The following is a 22,771-nucleotide window of genomic DNA, read 5'->3' on the forward strand; positions in this document are numbered from 1 at the left end:
GACACTCGGTTGCCCTCAGGTCCCTGCGCCCGGAGACAGAAGCCACGCGGGCGCGCTCGAGGTCCTGGGCTCTTTGTCGAGAGCCCGGCGTGGCGCCGGGCCCTATTGGTTACGCGTCCGCTCGGGGCCATCCTGGTCCCTCGTCCCTCCCCCATCCTGGCGTACAGGACCTGGGCGCAGGCCACATGGTCCTCGGACTGTCCGGTCCCGGGTCCCCGCTAGGCGCGTCTACACCACGCCGCTACACCCACGCGGCGAGGGGCTGGGCTTCCCCGGGACCCACGGGTTCCGAAGTCCGCCCCCGTCCCCGCCTCCCGAGCTCACCGCTTTGAGATCCAGAACGCCGTCCTTGGCCTCCTGCAGCAGCGACACAAACTTGGTAGTGAGCAGCCCCAGGCTCTTCTCGTGCCTGCTGCTGCCGCCCCCGGCGCCCCCAAGCTGCTGCGGCGGCGGCGGCTGCGGGGCTTGCGCCTGCGGAGGCTGCGGCTGCGGCCGCTGGCCCTGCCCCTGCCCTGGCGGCGCCTGCTGGCCCGAGCTCGCGGGCTCTGCCGCCGCCATCGCGTCCCGGCCCCGCGGTGGTCGGGCCCCCGCGCACTTTCGCTCGCCGGCCCCGCCCGCGGCCACCTGCCGGGTCGGCTCCGCTGCGGCCGCTTCCCCGCCGGTCGAGAGCGGCAGTACTGGTCGCCGGCTGCTGCAAACAACAGGTGTGCGGCGCCCACGGGAGTCTGGGCCGCTTGTCACGCCGGGTCTCCGCCCCCTCCCCAAGCCCGGGGAAGCGTGAATGAGGCCCACGACCGTGGGGGGAGGGGGTGGAAACGAGGAGAAGGGGCTGCGAGGGGTGGGGACCTGAGTTTAAATGGCAGGAAGTGACGCCGCCGCCCGCCGTTGCCTAGAAACACATTTTTCTGTAGGAAGGAGGAGCGCACGAGGAGGAGGAGGGGTGTCGGCGTGTGTGTTTCACACTCGCCTCCCTGGCGTTCGCGAGCTGACCCGAGGAATGGTAATCTCACGCGGCAAAGCAGGGAGAAAGAAAAAAAGGAAACAAAAGAAAAAAGACTTTTATCTGGGCAGAAAGTCACAACGCCCAGCGGCCAAACGTTTTTGAGCCGTGAAGTTGGTTGACTGCTCAGTTTGCAGAGCTTCTGCAGTGGGTTACTTACTTTCTCTGGACGGTTTCTGCTATCTTGCTCTTTTCAAGCTCTAGCATCGTTTGCAAATATTTCAATGACTTGGACCAAGTGCAACGTTTTACTTTATAGCTCATCCTTTTAGATTCGGAGTACAAGAAAAGGCATCGTGGAGTGTTAGGGTTGGTTTTCATCAGTCCTTTCTAAGGCCTTTCCTTTCTACATAGAGAAACGCGTAGAGAGAGAAGTTGTGAATTGCCAAAGACAGGCCGTTAGATTCCAGATCTCCTGTGTTTGACCAAAGTTCTTAGTATCTTATTTGAACCAAATTATATTGTATTTGGAATATTGGGTAGCCACAGGCCCTTGGACTTCAGTGATATTCCAAACCGTTGATGGCAAATGACATCATGGAGATACGAGTAAAAGAAAGTTGGGATTTTTTTTCCTCATTATATTACAAACTCTTGAGAATCCAGACTAAATTTTAAATGACTGGGTGTCACACTCAACACTTTGAATATAGTAGACAATAAAGATTAGGTGAATGAGACCAGTAGCGGTGGCTTACTGGTGATTACGTCTGTAATCCCAGCACTTTGGGAGGCCAAGGCAGGCAGATCATTTGAGGTCAGGAGTTCGAGACCAGCGTGGCCAACATGGTAAAAACCCCATCTCTACTAAAAATACAAAAATTAAAATTAGCTGCGCATGATAGTGCCCGCCTATAGTCCCAGCTACTCCAGAGGCTGAGGCAGGAGGATCTCTTAAACCTGGGAGGCAGAGGTTGCAGTGAACCGAGATGGCACCACTGCACTTCAGCCTGGGCAACAAAGTGAGACTCTGTCTGGAAAAAAAAAAAAAAAAAAAAAAAGATGATTCCATATGGCAGTAATTAATCAGGAAGATTTCATGCAAAGAAAGATTTTGCTAAATTTTACATAACAATAAACTAACAAAAAAAGGTCACTGAAGTAGCATCAAATACAACAGCAGCGTTAACTAGTAAAGCTGAACACACCATTTATATAACACATCATAGGCACAGAACTTTATAACCTTTATTAATAACCTATTCATAACAGCCTTTATTTTAATCAAATAAATCTATAAACTTAAAGTTGAAAATCTGAAGTAAAACATGAAAAATTCAGTTGATGCAACCATTTTCCAACAACCTATGTGAGAAAGGCTATCTCTATGTGATTTGACATGTTTTGCAAATTTATTTTATTGATTATTGTCAAAGAGTATTTCTTAGAACGTACTGAATTAGGAAGATTCTAATTTGTTTTTAACTTTATAACAGAACATTCTGTTATATGTGCAGGGACAGGAATTAATAAAACTAAATGTACTGATATTTTTAAAACTTACACTTCTATGGTGTCTTAGTTTGAGAAAGTACCATGAACTGGGTGACTTAAATAACAGAAATTAATTTTCTCACAGTTCTGGAGGCTGCAAGTCCAAGATCAGGAGGCTGCCATGGCCAGGCTGTGGTGAGGGCCCCCTTCTTGGCTGTCGGATTGTGGCTTTCTCATTGTGTCCTCATATGGCAGACAGAGAGAGAGAGACAGAACAGAGAGAGCACAAGCTCTCAGATTTCTTATAAGGGCACTAATTCCATCTGAGGGCTCAATCTTCATGACTTCATCTAAACCTAATCACCTCCCAAAGGCCCCACCTGCAAATACCATCACATTGAGGGTTAGGGTTTCAACATACAAATTTTTGGGAGATATAGTTCAGTTCATGGCATGTAATCATATTTTATAGTAGCTATCTTGGTAATTTTTAAAAACAATATCTTTTAAATTTCAGCTTTAAAAGGTTTTCTACAAAGCAATTATTAGTGATTCTAAAAGGTCAATTAAAAATTTATTTTGTACTGTTATTTGTGTTTTTCACAATGAATTTTTCATCTCTTTAGATTGCCTGGGGTTCAATTAGAAATTATTCACAAATCAGCAGCCATTTTAATTAGCATTCAAAATCTTATGTCTGTCTGAAGAGCTAAAAATCACTTATACCAGTGGTTCCCAGACTTTAGGAAGAAAAATAATCTACAATGTTTGTTAAAAATATAGATGCTTGGATCCAAACCCCAGGGATCAAATTAGCATTTGATATGAGAATATGACCTGTGAGTCCACATTTTTCACAGTTCAGATAATTCTAATGCACAACATAGTCACTCTTTGAGAAACACCAAATAGCACAATGAAAAATAATGCAATATATATTTTTCCTAAAAATCGACAAAGAACAGAGACTGATAATGCAAAAGGTTTTTAAATATTGCTAAATGTTTTTAAAAATTCTATTTTTTAAAAAAAACTAAGAAGCATGATTTTTAAAAAGTTATGATACAAATAACCTTTAAGAACATGATATTGATCAGTTTTGTAATCTAACTTTTATTTCTGTATCCTTTTGACTATAAAGGAAATAACTCTCAAAAGTCTGTAAATTCCTACATCAGTTCTTTGTGCCATTTCTGACAAAGGCTTAAAAATTATTTCCAGCAAAAGTCAAAACTGGCTGGGTGCTCACGCCTGGCCGGGCACTCACTGTTTATAATCCTAGCACTTTGGAGGGCTGAGAGAGGAGGATCGCTTGAGCCCAGGAGCTCAGGACCAGCCTGGACAACATGGCAAAAACCCATTTCTACAAAAACTACAAAAATTAGCCGGGTGTGGTAGTGCACACTTGTAGCCCCAGCCACTAGAGAGGCTGAGGTGAGAGGATCACTTGAGCCCAAGTGGTCAAGGATGTAGTGACCTGTGATCCTGCCACTGCACTCCAGCCTGGGTGATAGAGTGAGAATCTATCTTAAAAAAAAAAAAAATTGAACTAAACTAAATTTCATTGACCTGTAAGGGTAATAAATGCATGACAGTAATCCTTCATTAAATTCAAATTATGCTGATTAGTTGGGTAGATACTATTATCTATTATAATATTGTTTATATGCCCCTGATTAAATTTTCTTTTTTAAATGCATTTTGGAAGTGCAGCTCTTTATCTAGTTCAGGACTAAGAGGGAAGGCTTAAATATTTTGAAATAGAACAATTTATTAGTCCACAGCTCTTTAAACTTATAGTATCTAACATTTGTGGAATTTCACAAATGCCATTTTTATAGAGATTCAGGATCAATTTACAATATGTACAGTTTTGTCATAATCTGGTAGTTAAATATTTAAGAAAATCCAACACAATTTTGTTTATTGATGATGGCAGACTTTTTTTTTTTTTTTTTTTTTTTTTTTTTGAGATGGAGTTTTGCTCTTGTTGCCCAGGCTGGAGTACAATGGCATGATCTCAGCTCACTGCAACCTCCGCTTCCCAGGTTCAAGTGACTCTCCTGCCTCAGCCTCCCTAGTAGCTGGGATTACAGGCATGTGCCACCATGCCCAGCTAATTTTGTTTTTTTAGTAGAGATGGGGTTTCGCCATGTTGGTCAGGCTGGTTTCGAACTCCTGACCTCAGGTGATCCACCCACCCTGGTCTGCCAAAGTGCTGGGATTACAGGCATAAGCCACCACACCTGGCCATGCAGACTGATTTTTTAAGTGCAATTAGCCCATTCGGTGATCATGAATGGTTGGAACTTGAAACTCTCAGATGCCCTTTGAGCTAACAAATCTCCATCAGAAGGCTGCTACATCAACCCTAATACCTCCTTCTTGTAATCTGTTAGTGAAAATAAAATACAGTTTTCCATTTTTCCTTTCAAAACCTTGCAACATGCCAGGCACAGTGGCTCACACCTGTGATCCTAGCACTTTGGGAGGCCAAGGTGGGTGGATCACCGGAGGTCAGGAGTTCGAGACAAGCCTGACCAACATGGTGAAATCCTGTCTCTACTAAAAATACAAAAAAGTAGCCGAGCGTGTTGGCATGTGCCTGCAATCCCCGCTACTTGGGAGGCTGAAGCAGGAGAATCACTTGAACCTGGGAGGCAGAGGTTGCAGTGAGCCACGATCGCACCACTGCACTCCAGCCTGGACAACAAGAGTGAAACTCCGTCAAAAAAAAAAAAAAAAAACTTGCAACATACAAACATCTATCTTCTGCACTTTCTAGGTTAAAAAAAATAGAAATATATGTTTCAAAGATTATGAATCCTTTTATTATGATAAACATCATTCTTTGCCCACTCATGATATGCTTGGTACAACAATATGAGAGAAAATGCATAGACTTTGTCTTCAGAAGTTTGTACCCTATAAGTAGAAACAGGAAGTGCAGATTATACTCAAGCATACATAGAAATATAATTCATACTCGAGAGAGATTTTAAGTTTTATTTAGCGACTAGTACTCTACGTTTTTGCAAAACTTTATGAAGATTGCATCACTAAAGACAGCAAGCACACAGATTTTGTAAGTTCGGTAATGTTGACAAAATAATAGGTGATGCATGCCAACATTGTTAATACTGAGATTAGGAGGGGCTTTCCAGGATTAGGTTACAAAGCAATGTTCTCTTCGCCACTATTCAGGGGGGAAAAAAAAATCTGACAATCAAAGAAGCCCCTCCTCATACCACCAAAGGTTTAAAGACAACGGGAAGAAGTGGTGTAGACAGATCTCAAAGCCTCTCACCATGTCCTATTCTCAATGAGACATAGCCTAAGAAAATAGAATCTAAAAGCAAGACAGATACATTACCAACAAATACAGTAGTATGTAGATGAAAACAAAAAATGATTTAACAAAAATAAAATAATCCATTGAAAGCTGATATGGTTTGGATGTTTTGTCCTGTTTAAATCTCATGTTGAAATCTGATCCCCAGTGTTGGAGGTGGGGCCTGGTGGGAGGTGTTAGGGTCATGGGGGCAGGTCCCTCATGAGTGTCTTGGTGTGGTCCTACTGGTAATGAGTAAGTTCTCACTCTGAGTTCAAAAGCTGGTTATTTAAATGAGCCTGGAACTTCCTCCTCTCATTCTTGCTGCATCCATCGCTGTGTGAGACCGTGGCTCTTCTTGCCCTCCATCATGACCAGCAGCCTCCTGAGACCCTCACTAGAAGCAAATGATGGAGCTATGATTGTACAGCCTGTAGAATCATGAGCCAAATAGCCCTCTTTCCTCATAAATTTTCCAGCCTCAGGTATTCCTTTACAGCAACAAAAATGGACTAACACAAAAACCATGGCACTACAAAAGCAGACCATGGCAGGGTGGGACTGGGTAGGAGAGAAGGAATCATAACCATGAAGCATGTTGAAAGAATTGTCTACTAGAGGTAATATTGCCAGGCTGTGATTGAAATCCTAGAAAGACTTCAAAGATTCTCATAATATTGGACCTAGACTCCCAAATTCTCAAGGTTATAGAAACAACTGTTTCGTTAGGTTTAAATAAAAAGATATTCTAATAGTTTAAAGAAATGGAGAAAAATCGAATTGCGTCTATAAATCATATGCTTACTTAATCTATGTGTATAATGACTGCAGTTGGTACATTCCTTGAAGGAAGACAAGGCAAAATTTAGTCTAATTGCAGATGTAACGACTTTTCTTCTAAATATCATTTTATGAAACCTGGTAGGAGCCCTAGTGGAAAACTGCACAGCAACCCCTTGGTGGAAAGAAACTGATACAGTGTATTGCTATGGGAAAAGAATGTTTTGGTTGGGTGAGCCTCAGATAAGACACCACAGATTGATGCCCCTAATTCATTCTCAGTATGTATATAAACCAGAGAGAGGGTGCCTGCTACAGAAAGGATGATTTTCATCTCTTTAAAGCCCGAACATATGCTCAACAAGACTCTGGGGCAAGGATCAGGGTGTTTATATTTGATTCTAGCCTTTGTTTCATAAGTTCTAGTAAGCAGGTGTTTGTTTTGCTGTGTAGGTGGCTATCCCTGTATGCCTGAACCAGCAGGTCTTTCAGGAAGTAAGAACTGGGTGAGAGATTTGGTAAAGTGCTCTAGGAAAGATATGGTACGAGCTATCTGATGGGAAGAAATTAGATCAGACTGGGGCTTATATCCCAAGCTGTGACAATAAATGTTGGGAATACCAGTATGACTGGGACATAATGAAAGAACACAGTCAGATTCTAGGGACTGTCTAACAACTGTTAGATTTATGAACTCCAGAGGAGTCACATGGACAAAAATGATGGTTACATCCACCCCACTGCATGGAATGTATAATTGTGAGTCAAGCCTTAGGATTAGGCATAGTAAGTGAGACCCCTTTTTCTCCCTCTCTCCACCAGTGTTATCAAGGAGTAGCAACACTATATCTCCAAAAGAAGTTAAAAAATAAAGAAGATAATTAGGGATCACCATTAGAGTTCCATTCTCTCTCTTTTGAATCCTCCAGTTATTTATGATCATCCCATAAATCATAAATTAGATGGGACATCAAGACTTCTTGATGAAAATCTACCAACTGAATTAAGTAGTCACAATATTGGCATCTTCACTCTCCTACGCCTGGAACATGTGGATTCATCTACTATTTGTCAGAGATTTATTTACTGGGACTTGCAATGGTGATATCAACCTAAGGATATGTACTTTTTTTTTTTTTTTGAGACAGAATCTCACTCTGTTGCCCAGGCTGAGGTGCAGTGGCGTGATCTCCGCTCACTGCAACCTCCGCCTCCTGGGTTCAAGTGATTTTCCTGCCTCAGCCTCCTGAGTAGCTGGGATTACAGGTGCGTGCCACCAAGCCTGGATAATTTTTGTATTTTTGGTAGAGATGAGGTTTCACCATATTGGCCAGGCTGGTCTTGAACTCCTGACCTCAAGTGAGCCACCCGCCTCGGCCTCCCAAAGTGCTAGGATTATAGAAAGGAGCCACCACGCTTGGCTGGGTATTTACTTTATCCATTCCACCTACAATATTTAATATTAATAGAGTTTAATAAAGGAAGCTAGCAACTTTTCTTTATTCTCTAATACCTCAACAAAAAAAGAAAGGGGTTAAACTGTTATCCCCAAAAAAACTCAGGGTCTGGCCATGGGAGTGACCATACTGGGACCCCAAGGGATGACAGCAATAGACTTTTTTCTAATTATCTTCCAGAATGTTAAACTGGAAACTGTTTCCATAACATCTCAATCTTGAAGGAGCTCAGCAGTCTTGGAGAGAGCATATCTTGACTTTGGGAATTTGGTGGGCTGTATGCACACTAGTGCACAAGCTGGAAAATAAATGCATAAACATAAATATATAATGGTACATAAACTGAAAGACTAGGGACTTTGAGTTGAGATACTTTTATTTATTTATTTATTTATTTAGACAGAGTCTCACTCTGTTTCCCAGGCTGGAGTGCACTGGTGGGATCTCAGCTCACTGCAGCCTCTGCCTCCTGGGTTCAAGCAATTGTCCTGTCTCAGCCTCCCGAGTAGCTGGGACTACAGGTGCCTGCCATCATGCCTGGCTAATTTTTGTATTTTTAGTAGAGACAGGGTTTCACCGGATTGGCCAGGCTGGTTTCAAACTCCTGACCTCAGGTGATCCACCCGCCTCAGCCTCTTAGAGTGCTGGGATTATAGATGTGAGCCACCATGCCTGGTCTGAGGTACCTTTAAATCAAGATTTTGGATTAAAGGATAGGATGCAGAGTAAGCGGCCCTTCTGGGACCCCATGACCCAGAGAGCCAAATGATTTGTAAAACCTCTGCCATCTTTTGAATCATCTCTAGGCAAACTGCACACACACGCATGCAGCATGGGTCAATATAATGCCAACTTCCCTATCACACAATGACCTGAGCTGCCTATTATGAACTGAGGATGATCAGCACCTCCTTCTCACAGATAAGTGAGCCTAATACTTTGTCAGGAAATAGAAATGGAATATTCAAAATTATATAAATGGTAACTAAGTCTCGCAGAGTGTTTGCTACCTTAGTGCACAGTAAGGATTCCACAGGTATCTTCATTTGTACATATCCATGTGACATTAGAGAACTACTCATTCCCTCCTGTAGGCTGAAGGAGACATAGATTAAACAGCAATAGAGAGTGCGATTGAGAGTGCCATGAGGAATCCTGGATCCTTGTCTATTTATGGAATATAGCTAATATTATAGCTAAGTGGTCAGAACTGAAAAATTGGGAGTTTTAGGAATTGGTTCAGGCAAAAATTGGACTCATTGTCTGATCTCACTCAAATTCATGTGTCACATATAGACGGATACCTGAAAAATAAAGGATAGGAAGCATAGAAAATAATGATGCCAATTTGGCATGGCCAAATACAGATGAGTACAACTTAATCTGAAGCAGATGCTATAACATCATTTTATCTATTATAGTTTTGAAATAGTACCAAGGATGGATGATGTGTTAATAAGGATGGCCTAGATTATGTTACAATAACAAATAAAATCTCGCATCTCAGAAGCTTAAAACATCATCATCTGCAGTGAAAATGTATTGACCAGAACTAGTTGCATAGACCCATCCAACCACAATGGTGCCATGAAATGTGCCTCAAATGGAACAAAACTCAAATACTTACAAACGGCACTAGTGATGGCATGTTTGTGAAATGAGATTGCATAGATACTGTTGTGGCAAATCACTTCAACTACGAGCAAAATAAGTCACACTTAAGGACTATATCAGAGATGTAAACAGGCAGAGTTTGGTAAGAAAACTAACTACATAGGAGCTCGCCAGCAGAGGGGCATATAAAGGTCTTACGTAGGGTAACTATTTAATAAGAATGTTAGTTTTCATATTCATTGATAAGGTCCACAGCTGAAGTAAACTGCAGAGAGCTGTAGGCCATTGCTGCTCAAATGTGAGTGTAAATCTGTCACCTAGAGTACTTGTTAGGAATGTAGATTCTGGTTGGGCACGGTGGCTCATGCCTATACTCCCAGCACTTTGGGAGGCCGAGTTGGGCAGATCACTTCAGCATAGGAGTTCAAGACCAGTCTGGTCAATATGGTGAAAGCCCGTCTCTACTAAAAATACAAAAAATTAGCTGGACGTGGTGGTGCAGGCCTGTAATCTCAGCTACTTGGGAGGCTGAGGTGGGAGAATCGCTTGAACCCGGGAGACGGAGGCTGCAGTGAGCCAAGACGGCACCACTGCACTCCAACCTGGGTGACAGAGTGAGACCCTGTCTCAAGAATAAATAAAAGTGTAGATTTTTATTCAGCAAGTCTGGGGTGGGGCCTGAGAGTCTGCATAATTAAGAAGCTCCCAAGTTATGTAAATGTTCCTGATCCTCGGATCATACTTTGTTTTGCTTTGTTTTTCTTCAGCTTTTATTTTTAGTTCAGGAGTACACGTGCAGGAGGTTTGTTACATAGGTAAACATGTGCCATGACAGTTTGCTGCACAGATCATCTCATCATCCAGGTATTATGCCCAGTATCCATTAGCTGTTCTTCCTGATGCTCTCTTTCCACCCGATGGCCCTCTTCCCCCACAGGCCCCGGTGTGTGTTGTGTGTTTTTCCCCACCATGTGTCTATGTTTTCTCATCATTCAGCTCCCACTTATAAGTAAGAACATGCAATGTTTGGTTTTCTGTACCTGTGTTAGTTTGCTGAGGATAATGGCTTCCAACTTCATCCATGTCCCTGCAAAGAACATGATCTCATTCCCTTTTATGGCTGCATAGTATTCCATGGTATATATGTAGCACATTTTCTTTATCTAGTCTATCAGTGATGGGCATTTAGGTTGATTCCATGTCTTTGCTTTTGTGAATAGTGCGGAAATGAACATAACACATGCACGTGTCTTTATAATGGAATGATTTATATTTCTTTGGGTGTATACCCAGTAATGGGATCTCTGGGTCAAATGGTATTTCTGCCTCTAGATCTTTGAGGAATCACCACACTGTCTTCCACAATGGTTGAACTAATTTACATTCCCACCGATAGTGTAAAAGCGTTCCTTTTTCTCCACTACCTCGCCAGCATCTGTTGTTTTTTTTTTTTTTTTTTTTTTTGACTTTTTAATAATAGTCATTCTGACTGGCATGAGATGGTATCTCATTGTGGTTTTGATTTGCATTTCTCTAATCTCTGACCACACTTTGAGTAGCCAAAGTCTAAGCTGTTACAGCACACCATTATGTTGTTTTTCCAGAATACTGTTCCTGGTTATAGACTCTATTAAAAGAGCAGGCCTATCAATGGGGAATCAAATCACAGTATTATTTGTACTAACTGCCAGTGGGATCATGGGATGGTATACTATAGACACATGAACTTTCAAAAGCCAAAGAAATTAACACTGGAAAGATTACTACCCATATTATAAGAAGTAGAACGTGAATTAAATCAAATATACTTTCAGATCTTAATTTCAATTAAGACAGTGGTGTCCTTGCTTCAAAGGGTAAAAATCTCCCTGGATACCACTGTTTTCTTTCTCCCTTGGGCATTTACATGGGTATGGGACTATACTGAAATGTTGAAATGCTATCAGTGTATCAAAATGGGACTCAAAACCTGGTGATACAATAAATGTTGTGGAGGACCAGGGAGGATAGGATGGAATAGAATTGACTAATTCTATAAATACTATTTTAAAGTGGAATGCAGAGGAAATTTGTGAGCAATATGCCTACTGCCCTCTGCAACATCTGAAGGCATTTGGAGGGTGGTTGCCATAGCAGAACAACCATTCCAAGAAAACATTTCATGAGGCCAGGCACAGTGGCTCACACTTGTAATCCCAGAACCTTGGGAGGCCGAGGCGGGAGAATTGCTTGAGTCATGGAGTTCAAGGCCAGCCTGGGCAACATGGTGAGACCTCATCACTAAAAATAATTTTAAAAAATTAGCCAGGCATGGTGTCATGTGCCTGTCATCCCAGTTACTCAAGAGACTGAGATGAGAGGATCACGTGAGCTGGGGCGGCTGAGGTTGTAGTGAGCCAAGATCATGCCACTGCGCTCCAGTCTTGGTGACAGAATAAGACCCTGTCTTAAAAAAAGAAAAGAAAGAAAGAAATAGAGCGAGAGAGAGAGAGAGAGAAGGAAGGAAGGAAGGAAGGAAGGAAGGAAGGAAGGAAGGAAGGAAGGAAGGAAGGAAGGAAGGAAGGGAAGGAAGGAAAGGAAGGAAGGAAAGGAAGGAAGGAAGGAAGGAAGGAAGGAAGGAAGGAAGGAAGGAAGGAAGGAAGGAAAGAAAGAAAGAAATACTCATCAAACTCTAAAATATTTGCAAAGTGATATTCTTGGGAGAAGGAATTTACCATCATGAAACAGTACCATTTATACTAAGAAAGCAAGAAAGGGTCTAATGACTTAGATGGTACAAGTAGCAGTGCAACATGTATTGGAATAACATACAAGAGAGCAACTGAAGTGATAAAATCACCAAGTTGAGTGTTGCTATCATTCTGGAGGGCTAAAGTAGTCGTCTTCTAACATGAAAGTGCTTCCCAGTTTCACCCCAAAGGTTTGTTCTTGGGTAGTGTACTTGTTCTCAGCCAACAAAAATTTCAATGGTTTAAATGCAGCTAGATATAAATCGCCATAACCTTGAAACAGATTCCAGGTGCAGTTCAGAGGAAATCCAGGTGGTCCTGGCCATCCAAATCAGCCCATTCCATTGATACAGGTGTCTTAGGTAGTACAGATTGGGGAGATACTTATTGCCAGGTGTTATTTTTAAGTTATGGCTTCCAGAAAGTATCAGTGTACTACTAACCATATAGGATGAGTTTGGAGGTGTTCCCTCTTTCTCCACTTTCTGAAAGACTTTAACTAGGGACTGGTGTGATGGCTTATGCCTGTAGTCCCAGCACTTTGGGAGGCCAAGGCAGGAAGATTGCTTTAGGCCAGGAGTTCAAGACTGCAGTGAGCTGTGATTGAGCCACTGCACTCCAGCCTGAGTGACAGAGTGAGACACTGTCTAAAAATATATAAATAAATTTTTAAAGAAAGAGGTTAGCTATGATTGGTTTTATTTCTTTTTGATATCATTTATAGCAGGGGTCCCCACCCCCAGGCCATGGACCACTGCTGGTCTGTGACATGTTAGGACCTGGACCGCACAAGCAGGAGGTGAGCTGTGTACCAGCCAGCAAAGCAAAACTCCATGATCAGTGGAGGCATTAGAATCTCATAGGAGCATGGACCCTACTGTGAACTGTGCATGCAAGGGATCTTGGTTGCACATTTCCTGTGAGACTCTAACTAGTACCTGATGATCTGAGATGGAACAGTTTCATCCCAATACCATCCCCAACCACCGTGCCATCTGTGGAAAAATTGTCTTCCACAAAACTGGTCCCTGGTGCCAAGAAATGGTTGGTGACCACTGGATTTTAGAATTTAAGTTATGGCTTCTGAACCAGTAAAGCCATCTGAAGCTGAGCTTTTCTTTGTGGGAATTCAATTTCTTTACTTGTTATAGGTTGATTCAGATCTTCTATTCTTTCTTGAGTCAGTTTCAGTAATTTGCATCTTTTTAGGAATTTGTTCATTTTAACTAAGCCATCTAATATGCTCTGTAGAGTCTAGAGTTGGTAATGCTGTTTCCTTTTTATTCCTGATTTTGGTAGGGTTTTTTGTTTGTTTGTTTTTTAAGATGGAGTCTCACTCTGTTGCCCATGCTGGAGTGCAGTGGCATGATCTTGGCTCACTGCAACCTCTGTCTCCCAGTTTCAAGTGATTCTCCTGCCTCAGCCTCCCAGGTAGCTGGAATTACAGGCATGAGCCACCATGCCCAGCCATCTGATTTTGGTAGTTTTTATTCTCTCTTTTCTATTGCCCAGAGTTGCTAAAAGTGCATCAATTTTGTTTATATTTTCAAATAACAAATTGTTGGTTTCATTGCTTTTCTCTACTGCCTTTTTGTTTTCTATTTCATTAATTTTAGTACTGATCTTTAATATTTCCATTCTTAGGCTTAAGTGGCTCTTATTTTTCTGATTTCTTAAGAGGGAAGATTAACTTATTGATTTGAAACCATTCTTCTTTTTAACATGGGCATTTAAAGCTATACATTGCCCTCTAAACATTGCTCTGCTGTATCCTATATATTTTGCTCTGTTTTATTTTTATTTTCATTTAATTCAAAATATTTTCTACTTTTCTTTGTGCTTTATTTCTTCACTCATAGGTTATTTAGCTGTTTACTGTTTAATTTGCAAATATTTTTGTATGTCTCAAATTTCTTTCTGTGGTTGATTTCTAATTTAACCACATTGTGGTTTCAGGTAATACTTTTTATGATTTAAAACTTTTTAAATCTGTCGAGATTTGTTTTGTAGTCTAGCATACGATATATGCTAGATAATGGTAGATGTCTACTTAAAAAGAATGCATATTTTGTTGTCTTTGAGCGGAGATCTCTAGAAAATATTAGATCAGATTAGTTTATAGTGTTGTTCAAGTCTTCATCATTCTTGCTGATTTTCTGCAGGTTGCCCTGTGAGATATTGAGAGTGAAATATTGACATTGGCAAATACAGTTATTGAATGGTCTATTTTTCCTTTAATTTTTGCTCATGTATTTTGTGGCTTTGTTGTTAGATGCACATAATGGTTATATATTCATGATGTATTTGCCTTTTGTCATTATGAAATATCCATCTTATTTCTAGTAATATTTCCTGCCTTAAAGTTTATTTTGTCTAATACTAATACAGCCAACCCAGTACTCTTATGGCTGCTTTATAAGCAGTGAATTGCAGTATAATTTTCATACCATAAAGTTCACCCACAGTTAAAGTGTAAAATTCAATAATTTTTACAGACCTGAAATTTACAGAGTTGTGCAAACACCATGACAAAGCAATTTTAGAACATTACGATCACTCCAAAAAGATCCCTCTAGCTGATTTGGAGGCATTCACTCCCCATTTGTATCCCTAGCCCCAGTCATCCACGAATCTGCTTTCTGTCTCTGTATACTTGCCTTTTGCAGACATTTAATATAAATGGGATCATACAATATGTGACCTTTCGCATCTGGCTTCCTTCACTGTGCATATTGGTTTTGAGGTTTGATATGGTTTGGTTCTGTGTCTCCACTCAAATCTCATCTAGAATTGTGATCCCTACATGTTGAGGGAGGGACCTGGTGGGAGGCGATTGGATCGTGGGGGTGGTTTCCCCCATGCTGTTCTCATGATAGTAAGTTCTCACAAGATTTGATGGTTTTAAAGTGTGTGACTTTCTTTGCTGTCTCTCCTGCCACCATGTAAGACGTGCCTTGCTTCCCCTTAGCCTTCTGCCATGGTTATAAGTTTCCTGAGGCCTCCCCAGCCATGCAGAACTGTGAGTCAATTAAAGCTCTTTCCTTTATAAATTACCCAGTCTCAGGTATTCTTTATAGCAGTGTGAAAACAGACTAATACAAGGTTATCCATGTTGTAGTACCTTTTCTTTGTTTCCTTTTATTTCCAAGTAGATTTTCACTGTGTGATCATACCACATTTTATATATCCATTTACCAGTATATGGACATTTGCATTGTTTTCCCATTTTGGCAATTATGAATGATGCTACTATGGACATACATACAAATCTTTGTGTGGACATGTTTTTATCTTGAGTAGATTGCTAGGAGTGGAATTACTATTTCTGTTAACATGTCAAGAAACTGCCAAAGTGTTTTCCAAAGTGGCTATACCATCTTACACTCCCACCCTGTGTGTTCCGGTTTCTCCACATCCCTGCTAACATTTGTTATTGTTGGTCATTTTTATTAAAACCATTTGGGTGGGTGTGAAATGGCATCTGACTTTTATTTTAATTTTCATTTATCTCAGCCTAGTGATGTTGATCACCACTTTTGTGTGCTTATTGGCTGAATGTATATCTTTTTGGGTGAAATGTTTATTCAGATATTTTGGCCCTTTTATACTGTGCAGTCTGTTTTTGGAATTGTACACGTTTTTGTATATTCTGGATATAAATGTTTGATCATATGCATAATTTACAAATATTTTTTCTCAGTCTGTGTTTATCTTTTCATTTTTAATGGTGTGCTTTGAGGCACAAAATTTTTTAATTGTGGTGAAGTCTAATTTATCAATTGTATGTGTATTAGTTTGCTGGGGCTACCATAATATAATTCTATAGACTGAGTGGCTTAAACAACATAAATTAGTTTTTTCACAGTTCTGGAAGGTAGAAGTCCAAGTTCAAGGTATCATTGGGTTTGATTTTTCTGAGGCCTCTTTTCTTGGCTTACAGATGGTCACCTTCCCTATCCCTCACATGGCCTATTCCAAAGTACATGCACATCCTTGGTGTCTCTCTTCCTTCTTATAAGGACACCAGTCAGATTGGATTAAGGTTCATCAATATGACTTCATTGAATTTAATTACCTCTTTAGAGGCTCAGTCTTTAAATACAGTCACATTATGAGGGGTGTTGGGGGTTAGGACTTCAACATGTGAATTTGGGGTTACATGATCAGCCCATAACATTATGGATGATACTTTTTCAAGTCTAAAGAATCTTTGCCTAACCCAAGGGCACAAAGATTTTGTTTAATGTTGTCATCTTTTAAAATGTACAAATATTTAATTGACAAAATTGTATTATTCAAAGTGTACAATGTGATGATTTGATATACATTATACATTGTGTATTGATTACTACAATCATCACCCATAGTTACCTTTTTTTGAGTGTGTGTTTGAGGAGAGGTGAGGAGGCTTAAAATCTACTCTCTTATCAAACCATACAGTATTATTAACTAAAGTCACCGTGCTGTACATCAGATCCCCAGAACCTATTCATCTTTTGAGTGAGAGTATACATTTTAACCACCATCTCCCAATTTACCCCAACCCCCAGCTCCCAGCAGCCACCATTATGTTCTCTACTTCTGTGAGTTCAACTTTTTTAGATTCCACATATAAGTGAGATCATACAGTTTTTGTCTTTCTGTGTCTGGCCCTATTTTACTCAGTATAATGTCCTCCAGATTCATCCATATGGTCGCAAATGAAATAATTTCCTTGTTTCTTATGGCTGAATAATATTTCATTTGAATCTACCATTTTTTAAAATCCATTCATCCTTCAGTGAACACTTACGTTGTTTCCATGTTTTACCATTGTAAATAATGCTGCAATGAACATAAGGATGCAGATAACTCTTTGAGATACTAGTTTTATTTCCTTTGGATATATACCAAGAAGTGGGCCATAAACTTCTAAAAGTTTTATGGTCTTGGCTCTTATATTAATTCATTTTGAATTATTAAAATGATTGAATGCTTAGTCTATCTTTTCTCATCTTTTGCCTATCAACCGATTTGTGTCTTTGAGTCTAAAATGTGTCTCTTATAGGCAAAATATAGTTGGATCTTGACTTAAAAAAAATCTAGTCTGACAATCTCTGTTCATTGACTAGCATATTTAGATCAGGGATCAGCAAACTTTTTCCATAAGAGACTAGATAATACATATTTTAGACTTTTCAGGGAAGTCTCTGTTGCACTCTTAACTTTGCTATTGTAGCACAAAAGCAGCAATAGAATATATAAATGGATGCGCATGGGTGTGTTCCAGGGGAACTTTATTTTTCCAAACAAGCAGCAGACAGAATTTGGCTCGCAGCCTGCATTTGCCAAGTTCTTGTTTAGACCATTCACATTTAATGTAAATATTGATATTATTGCATGTACAGCTGGTACTTCATGATTTGCTTTCTATATATATCAAATGGTTTTATTCCTGTGTTCCTACTTTATTTCCTTCTTTTGTCTGAAATCAACAGTTTTAGTGTGTTATTAAATACCGAATTCTTGTTTTTTCATTATAGAGATAAAATTTACACACTATATAATTCACTAATTTAAGTGTATAATTTATTGATTTTTAATATATTCAGTGCCCCCCAAAACTAAATGTTCCTTTCCCCTCAAACTCCCAGCCACTGGCAACCACTAATCAATATACTTTCTGTCTTTATAAATTTGCCTATTCTGGACATTTGCATATTGCATGTTGTATCAGTATTCATTTCTTTTTATTGCCAAATAATATTCCATTGTATGGATATACCATATTTTATTTATCCATTCATCACATGACGGATATTTGGATTGTTTCCACCTTTTGGCTCTTTTGAATAATGCTGTTGTTAACATTTGCATATAGGTTTTTGGGTGCACAAAATTTTCATTTCTCCTGGGTATGTACCTAGGGATAGAATTACTGGATTATATAATAACTCTGTTTAACCTTCTGCCGAACTGCCAGAATGTTTTCCAAAGTGGCTGCACCATTGTACATTCCCAGTAGCAGTGTATGAGGATTCCTATTACTACATCATTGTCAACACTTACTATTGCCTTTTATTTATTTATTATTTATTTATTTTCATTTTGTTTTATGTAATTTTTTTGAGACAGAGTCTCACTCTGTCGCCCAGGCTAGAGTGCAGTAGCGCAATCTTGGCTCACTGCAACCTCCACCTCCTGGGCTCAAGCAATTATTGTGCCTCAGCCTCCCGAGTGGCTGGGACTATAGGTGTGCACCACCACACCCAGATAATTTTTGTATTTTTAGTAGAGAGGGGGTTTCATCATGTTGGCCAGGCTGATCTGGAACTCCTGACCTCAGGTCATCTGCCTGCCTTGACCTCCCAAAGTACTAGGATTACAGGTGTGAGCCACCACACCCAGACAAGTTGATTTTTTTATATGGTGTCAGGAAGGGATACAGTTTCACTCTTCTGCATATGGCTAACTAGTTATCCCAGTACCATTTATTGAATAGGGAGTCCTTTCTCCATTGCTTGTTTCTGTTAATTTCATCAAAGATCAGATGGTTGTAGGTGTGCAGAATTATTTCTGGGCTCTATGTTCTGTTCCATTGGCCTATATGTCTGTTTTTATACAAATATTATGCTGTTTTGGTTACTGTAGCTTTGTAGTATAGTTTGAAATCAGGTAATGTGATGCCTCCAGCTTTGTTATCTTTGCTTAGGATTGCTTTGGATATTTGGGTTCTTTGTTCCATATGAATTTTAAAATAGTCTTTTAAAATTCTGTGAAGAATACATTGGTAGTTTAATAGGAATAACACTGAATCTATAAATTGCTTTGGGCAGTATAACCATTTTGACAATATTGATTCTTCCCATCCATGTACATGGAATGTTTTTCCACTTGTTTGTGTCATCTCTGATTTCTTAGAAGAGTGTTTTATAATTCTCATTATAGAGATCTTTCACCTCCTTGATTAGCTGTGTTCCTAAGTAGTTCATTCTTTTTGTGGCTATTGTGAATAGGACTGCATTCTTAATTTGGTTCTCAGCTTGGATGCTGTTGGTGTATAGCAATGCTACTGATTTTTGTACATTGATTTTGTATCCTGAAACTTTGGTGAAGTATCAGATTAAGGAGCTTTTGGGCAGAAACTATGGGGTTTGCTAGGTAAAGAATCATATCATCTTCAAACAGGGGTAGTTTGACTTCCTCCATTCCTATTTGGATGCCCTTTATTTCTTTCTCTTGTTTGATTGCTGTTGCTAGCACTTCCAGTACTATGTTGAATAGAAGTGGTGAGAGAAGGTGTCCTTGTTTTGTTCTGATTTTCAAGTGGAATGTTTCCAGGTTTTGCCCATTCAGTATGATGTTGGCTGTGGGTTTGTCGTAGATAGCTTTCATTATTTTGAAGTATGTTCCTTCAATGTCTAGTTTGTTGAGGGCTTTTAACTGATGGGAAGCTGAATTTTATCAAATCTGGGTGCTCCTGTGTTATAGGCATATATATTTAGGATTGTTAGGTTTTATTGAACTGAACCTTATACCATTATGTATCGTCATTGTCCTTTTTGATCTTTGCTGGTTTAAAGTCTGTTTTGTCTGAAATTAGGATAGCAACACTTGCTTCTTTTCTGTTTTCCATTTGCTTGGTATATTTTTTTCTGTCCTTTTGTGAGCCTATGGGTATCACTGCATGTAAGATGGGGGTCTTGAAGATAGCATACTGATGGGTCTTTCTTCTTTATCTAACTTGCCACTTGGTGCCTTTAAAAAAAAAAAAAATATATATATATATATATATATATACTTTTAAGTTCTAGGGTACATGTGCACAACATGCAGGTTTGTTACATAGGTATACATGTGCTGTGTTAGTTTGCTGCACCCATCGACTCGTCACTTACATTAGGTATTTCTCCTAATGCTATCCTTCCTCCAGACCCCCACTCCCCAACAGGCCCTGGTGTGTGATGTCCCCAGCCTATGTCCATGTATTATCGTTGCTCAACTCCCACCTATGAATAAGAACATGTGGCGTTTGGTTTTCTGTCCTTGTAATAGTTTGCTGAGAATGATGATTTCCAGCTTCACCCATGTCCCTGCAAAGGGCATGAACTCATCCTTTTTTTTTTTTTTTTTGAGACGGAGTCTCACGCTGTTGCCCAGGCTGGAGTGCAGTGGCGTGATCTCGGCTCACTGCAAGCTCCGCCTCCCGGGTTCCCGCCATTCTCCTGCCTCAGCCTCCTGAGTAGCTGGGACTACAGGCGCCCGCCACCGTGCCCGGCTAATTTTTTTGTATTTTTAGTAGAGACAGGGTTTCACTGTGGTCTCGATCTCCTGACCTTGTGATCCGCCCGTCTCGGCCTCCCAAAGTGCTGGGATTACAGGCTTGAGCCACCGCGCCTGGCCGAACTCATCCTTTTTTATGGCTGCATAGTATTCCATGGTGTATACGTGCCACATTTCCTTAATCCAATCTATCATTGATGGACATTTGGGTTGATTCCAAGTCTTTGCTATTGTGAATAGTGCTGCAATAAACATATGTGTGCATGTGTCTTTATCGTAGAATGATTTATACTCCTTTGGGTATATACCCAGTAATGGGATCACTGGGTCAAACGATATTTCTAGTTCTAGATCCTTGAGGAATCGCCACACTGTCTTCTACAATGGTTGAACTCATTTACACTCCCACCAACAGTGTAAAAGCATTCCTATTTCTCCACATCCTCTCCAGCATCTGTTGTTTCCTGACTTTTTAATGTTCACCATTGTAACTGGCGTGAGATGGTATCTCACTGTGGTTTTGATTTGCATTTCTCTAATGACCAGTGATGATGAGCATTTTTTCAAATGTTTGTTGGCTGCATAAATATCCTCTTTAGAGAAGTGTCTGTTCATATCCTTTGTCCACTTTTTGATGAGGTTGTTTTTTCCTTGTAAATGTGTTTAAGTTCTTTGTAGATCCTTGGTATGAGCCCTTTGTCAGATGGGTAGATTGCAAAGATTTTCTCCCATTCTGTAGGTTGCCTGTTCATTCTGATGATAGTTTCTTTTGCTGTGCAGAAGCTCTTTAGTTTAATTAGATCCCATTTGTCAATTTTGGCTTTTGTTGCCATTGCTTTTGGTGTTTTAGTTATGAAGTCTTTGCCCATGTGTATGTCTTGAATGGTATTGCCTAGGTTTTCTTCTAGGGTTTTTATGGTTTTAGGTCTAACATTTAAGTCTTTAATCCATCTTGAGTTAATTTTTGTATATGGTGTAAGGAAGGGATCCAGTTTCAGCTTTCTACATATGGCTAGCCAGTTTTCCCAGCACCATTTATTAAATAGGGAATCCTTTCCCCATTGCTTGTTTGTGTCAGGTTTGTCAAAGATCAGATGGTCGTAGACGTGTGATGTTATTTCTGAGGCCTCTGTTCTGTTCCATTTGTCTATATATCTGTTTTGGTACCAGTACCATGCTGTTTTGGTTACTGTAGCCTTGTAGTATAGTTTGAAGTCAGGTAGCATGATGCCTCCAGCTTTGTTCTTTTGGCTTAGGATTGTCTTGGCAATGCAGGCTCTTTTTTGGTTCCATATAAACTTTAGTTTTTTTCCCAATTCTGTGAGGAAAGTCACTGGTAGCCTGATGGGGATAGCTATAATTACCTTGGGCAGTATGGTCATTTTTACAATATTGATTCTTCCTATCCATGAGCATGGAATGTTCTTCCATTTGTTTGTGTCCTCTTTTATTTCATTGAGCAGTGGTTTATAGTTCTCCCTGAAGAGGTCCTTCACATCCCTTGTAAGTTGTATTCCTAGGTATTTTATTCTCTTAGTAGCAATTGTGAGTGGGAATTCACTCACGATTTGGTGCTCTGTTACTGGTGTATAGGAATGCTTGTGATTTTTGCACATTGACTTCGTATCCTGAGACTTTGCTGAAGTTGCTTATCAGCTTAAGAAGATTTTGGGCTGAGATGATGGGGTTTTCTAAATATATAATAATGTCATCTGCAAACAGAGACCATTTGACTTCCTCTTTTCCTAATTGAATACCCTTTATTTCCTTCTCTTGCCTGATTTCACTAGCCAGAAGTTCCAACACTTTGTTGAATAGGAGTGGTGAGAGAGGGCATCCTTGTCTTGTGCTGGTTTTCAAAGGGAAAGCTTCCAGTTTTTGCCCATTCAGTATGATATTGGCTGTGGGTTTGTCATAAATAGCTCTTATTTTGAGACACGTTCCATAAATACCTAGTTTATTGAGAGTTTTTAGCATGAAGGGCTGTTGAATTTTGTTGAAGGCTTTTTCTGCATCTATTGAGATAATCATGTGGTTTTCGTTGTTGGTTTTGTTTATGTGATGGATTACATTTATTGATTTGCATGTGTTGAACCAGCCTTGCATCCCATGGATGAAGCCAACTTGAATGTGGTGGATAAGCTTTTTGATGTGCTGCTGGATT

The 22,771-nt window shown here is 40.2% G+C and overlaps 1 protein-coding gene across 2 annotated transcripts in view; it reads right to left on the reverse strand.

Annotated features, from left to right (window-relative positions):
* LOC105477135 (E2F transcription factor 5) overlaps positions 1-803 on the reverse strand; it is a 45,335-nt gene extending 44,532 nt beyond the window's left edge. The window contains exon 1 of one of the 2 annotated variants that reach the window (XM_071068033.1): positions 325-803. In XM_071068033.1, coding sequence (XP_070924134.1) covers positions 325-558 — 234 coding nt within the window. In that variant the 5' untranslated portion in view covers positions 559-803. The remainder of the gene's footprint in view (positions 1-324) is intronic. The other variant, XM_071068034.1, reaches the window with a different exon arrangement.
* Between the last annotated feature and the right edge of the window lie 21,968 nt (positions 804-22,771).

Source organism: Macaca nemestrina, chromosome 8 (assembly GCF_043159975.1).
Source record: "Macaca nemestrina isolate mMacNem1 chromosome 8, mMacNem.hap1, whole genome shotgun sequence".
Classification (NCBI taxonomy): Eukaryota; Metazoa; Chordata; class Mammalia; order Primates; family Cercopithecidae; genus Macaca; species Macaca nemestrina.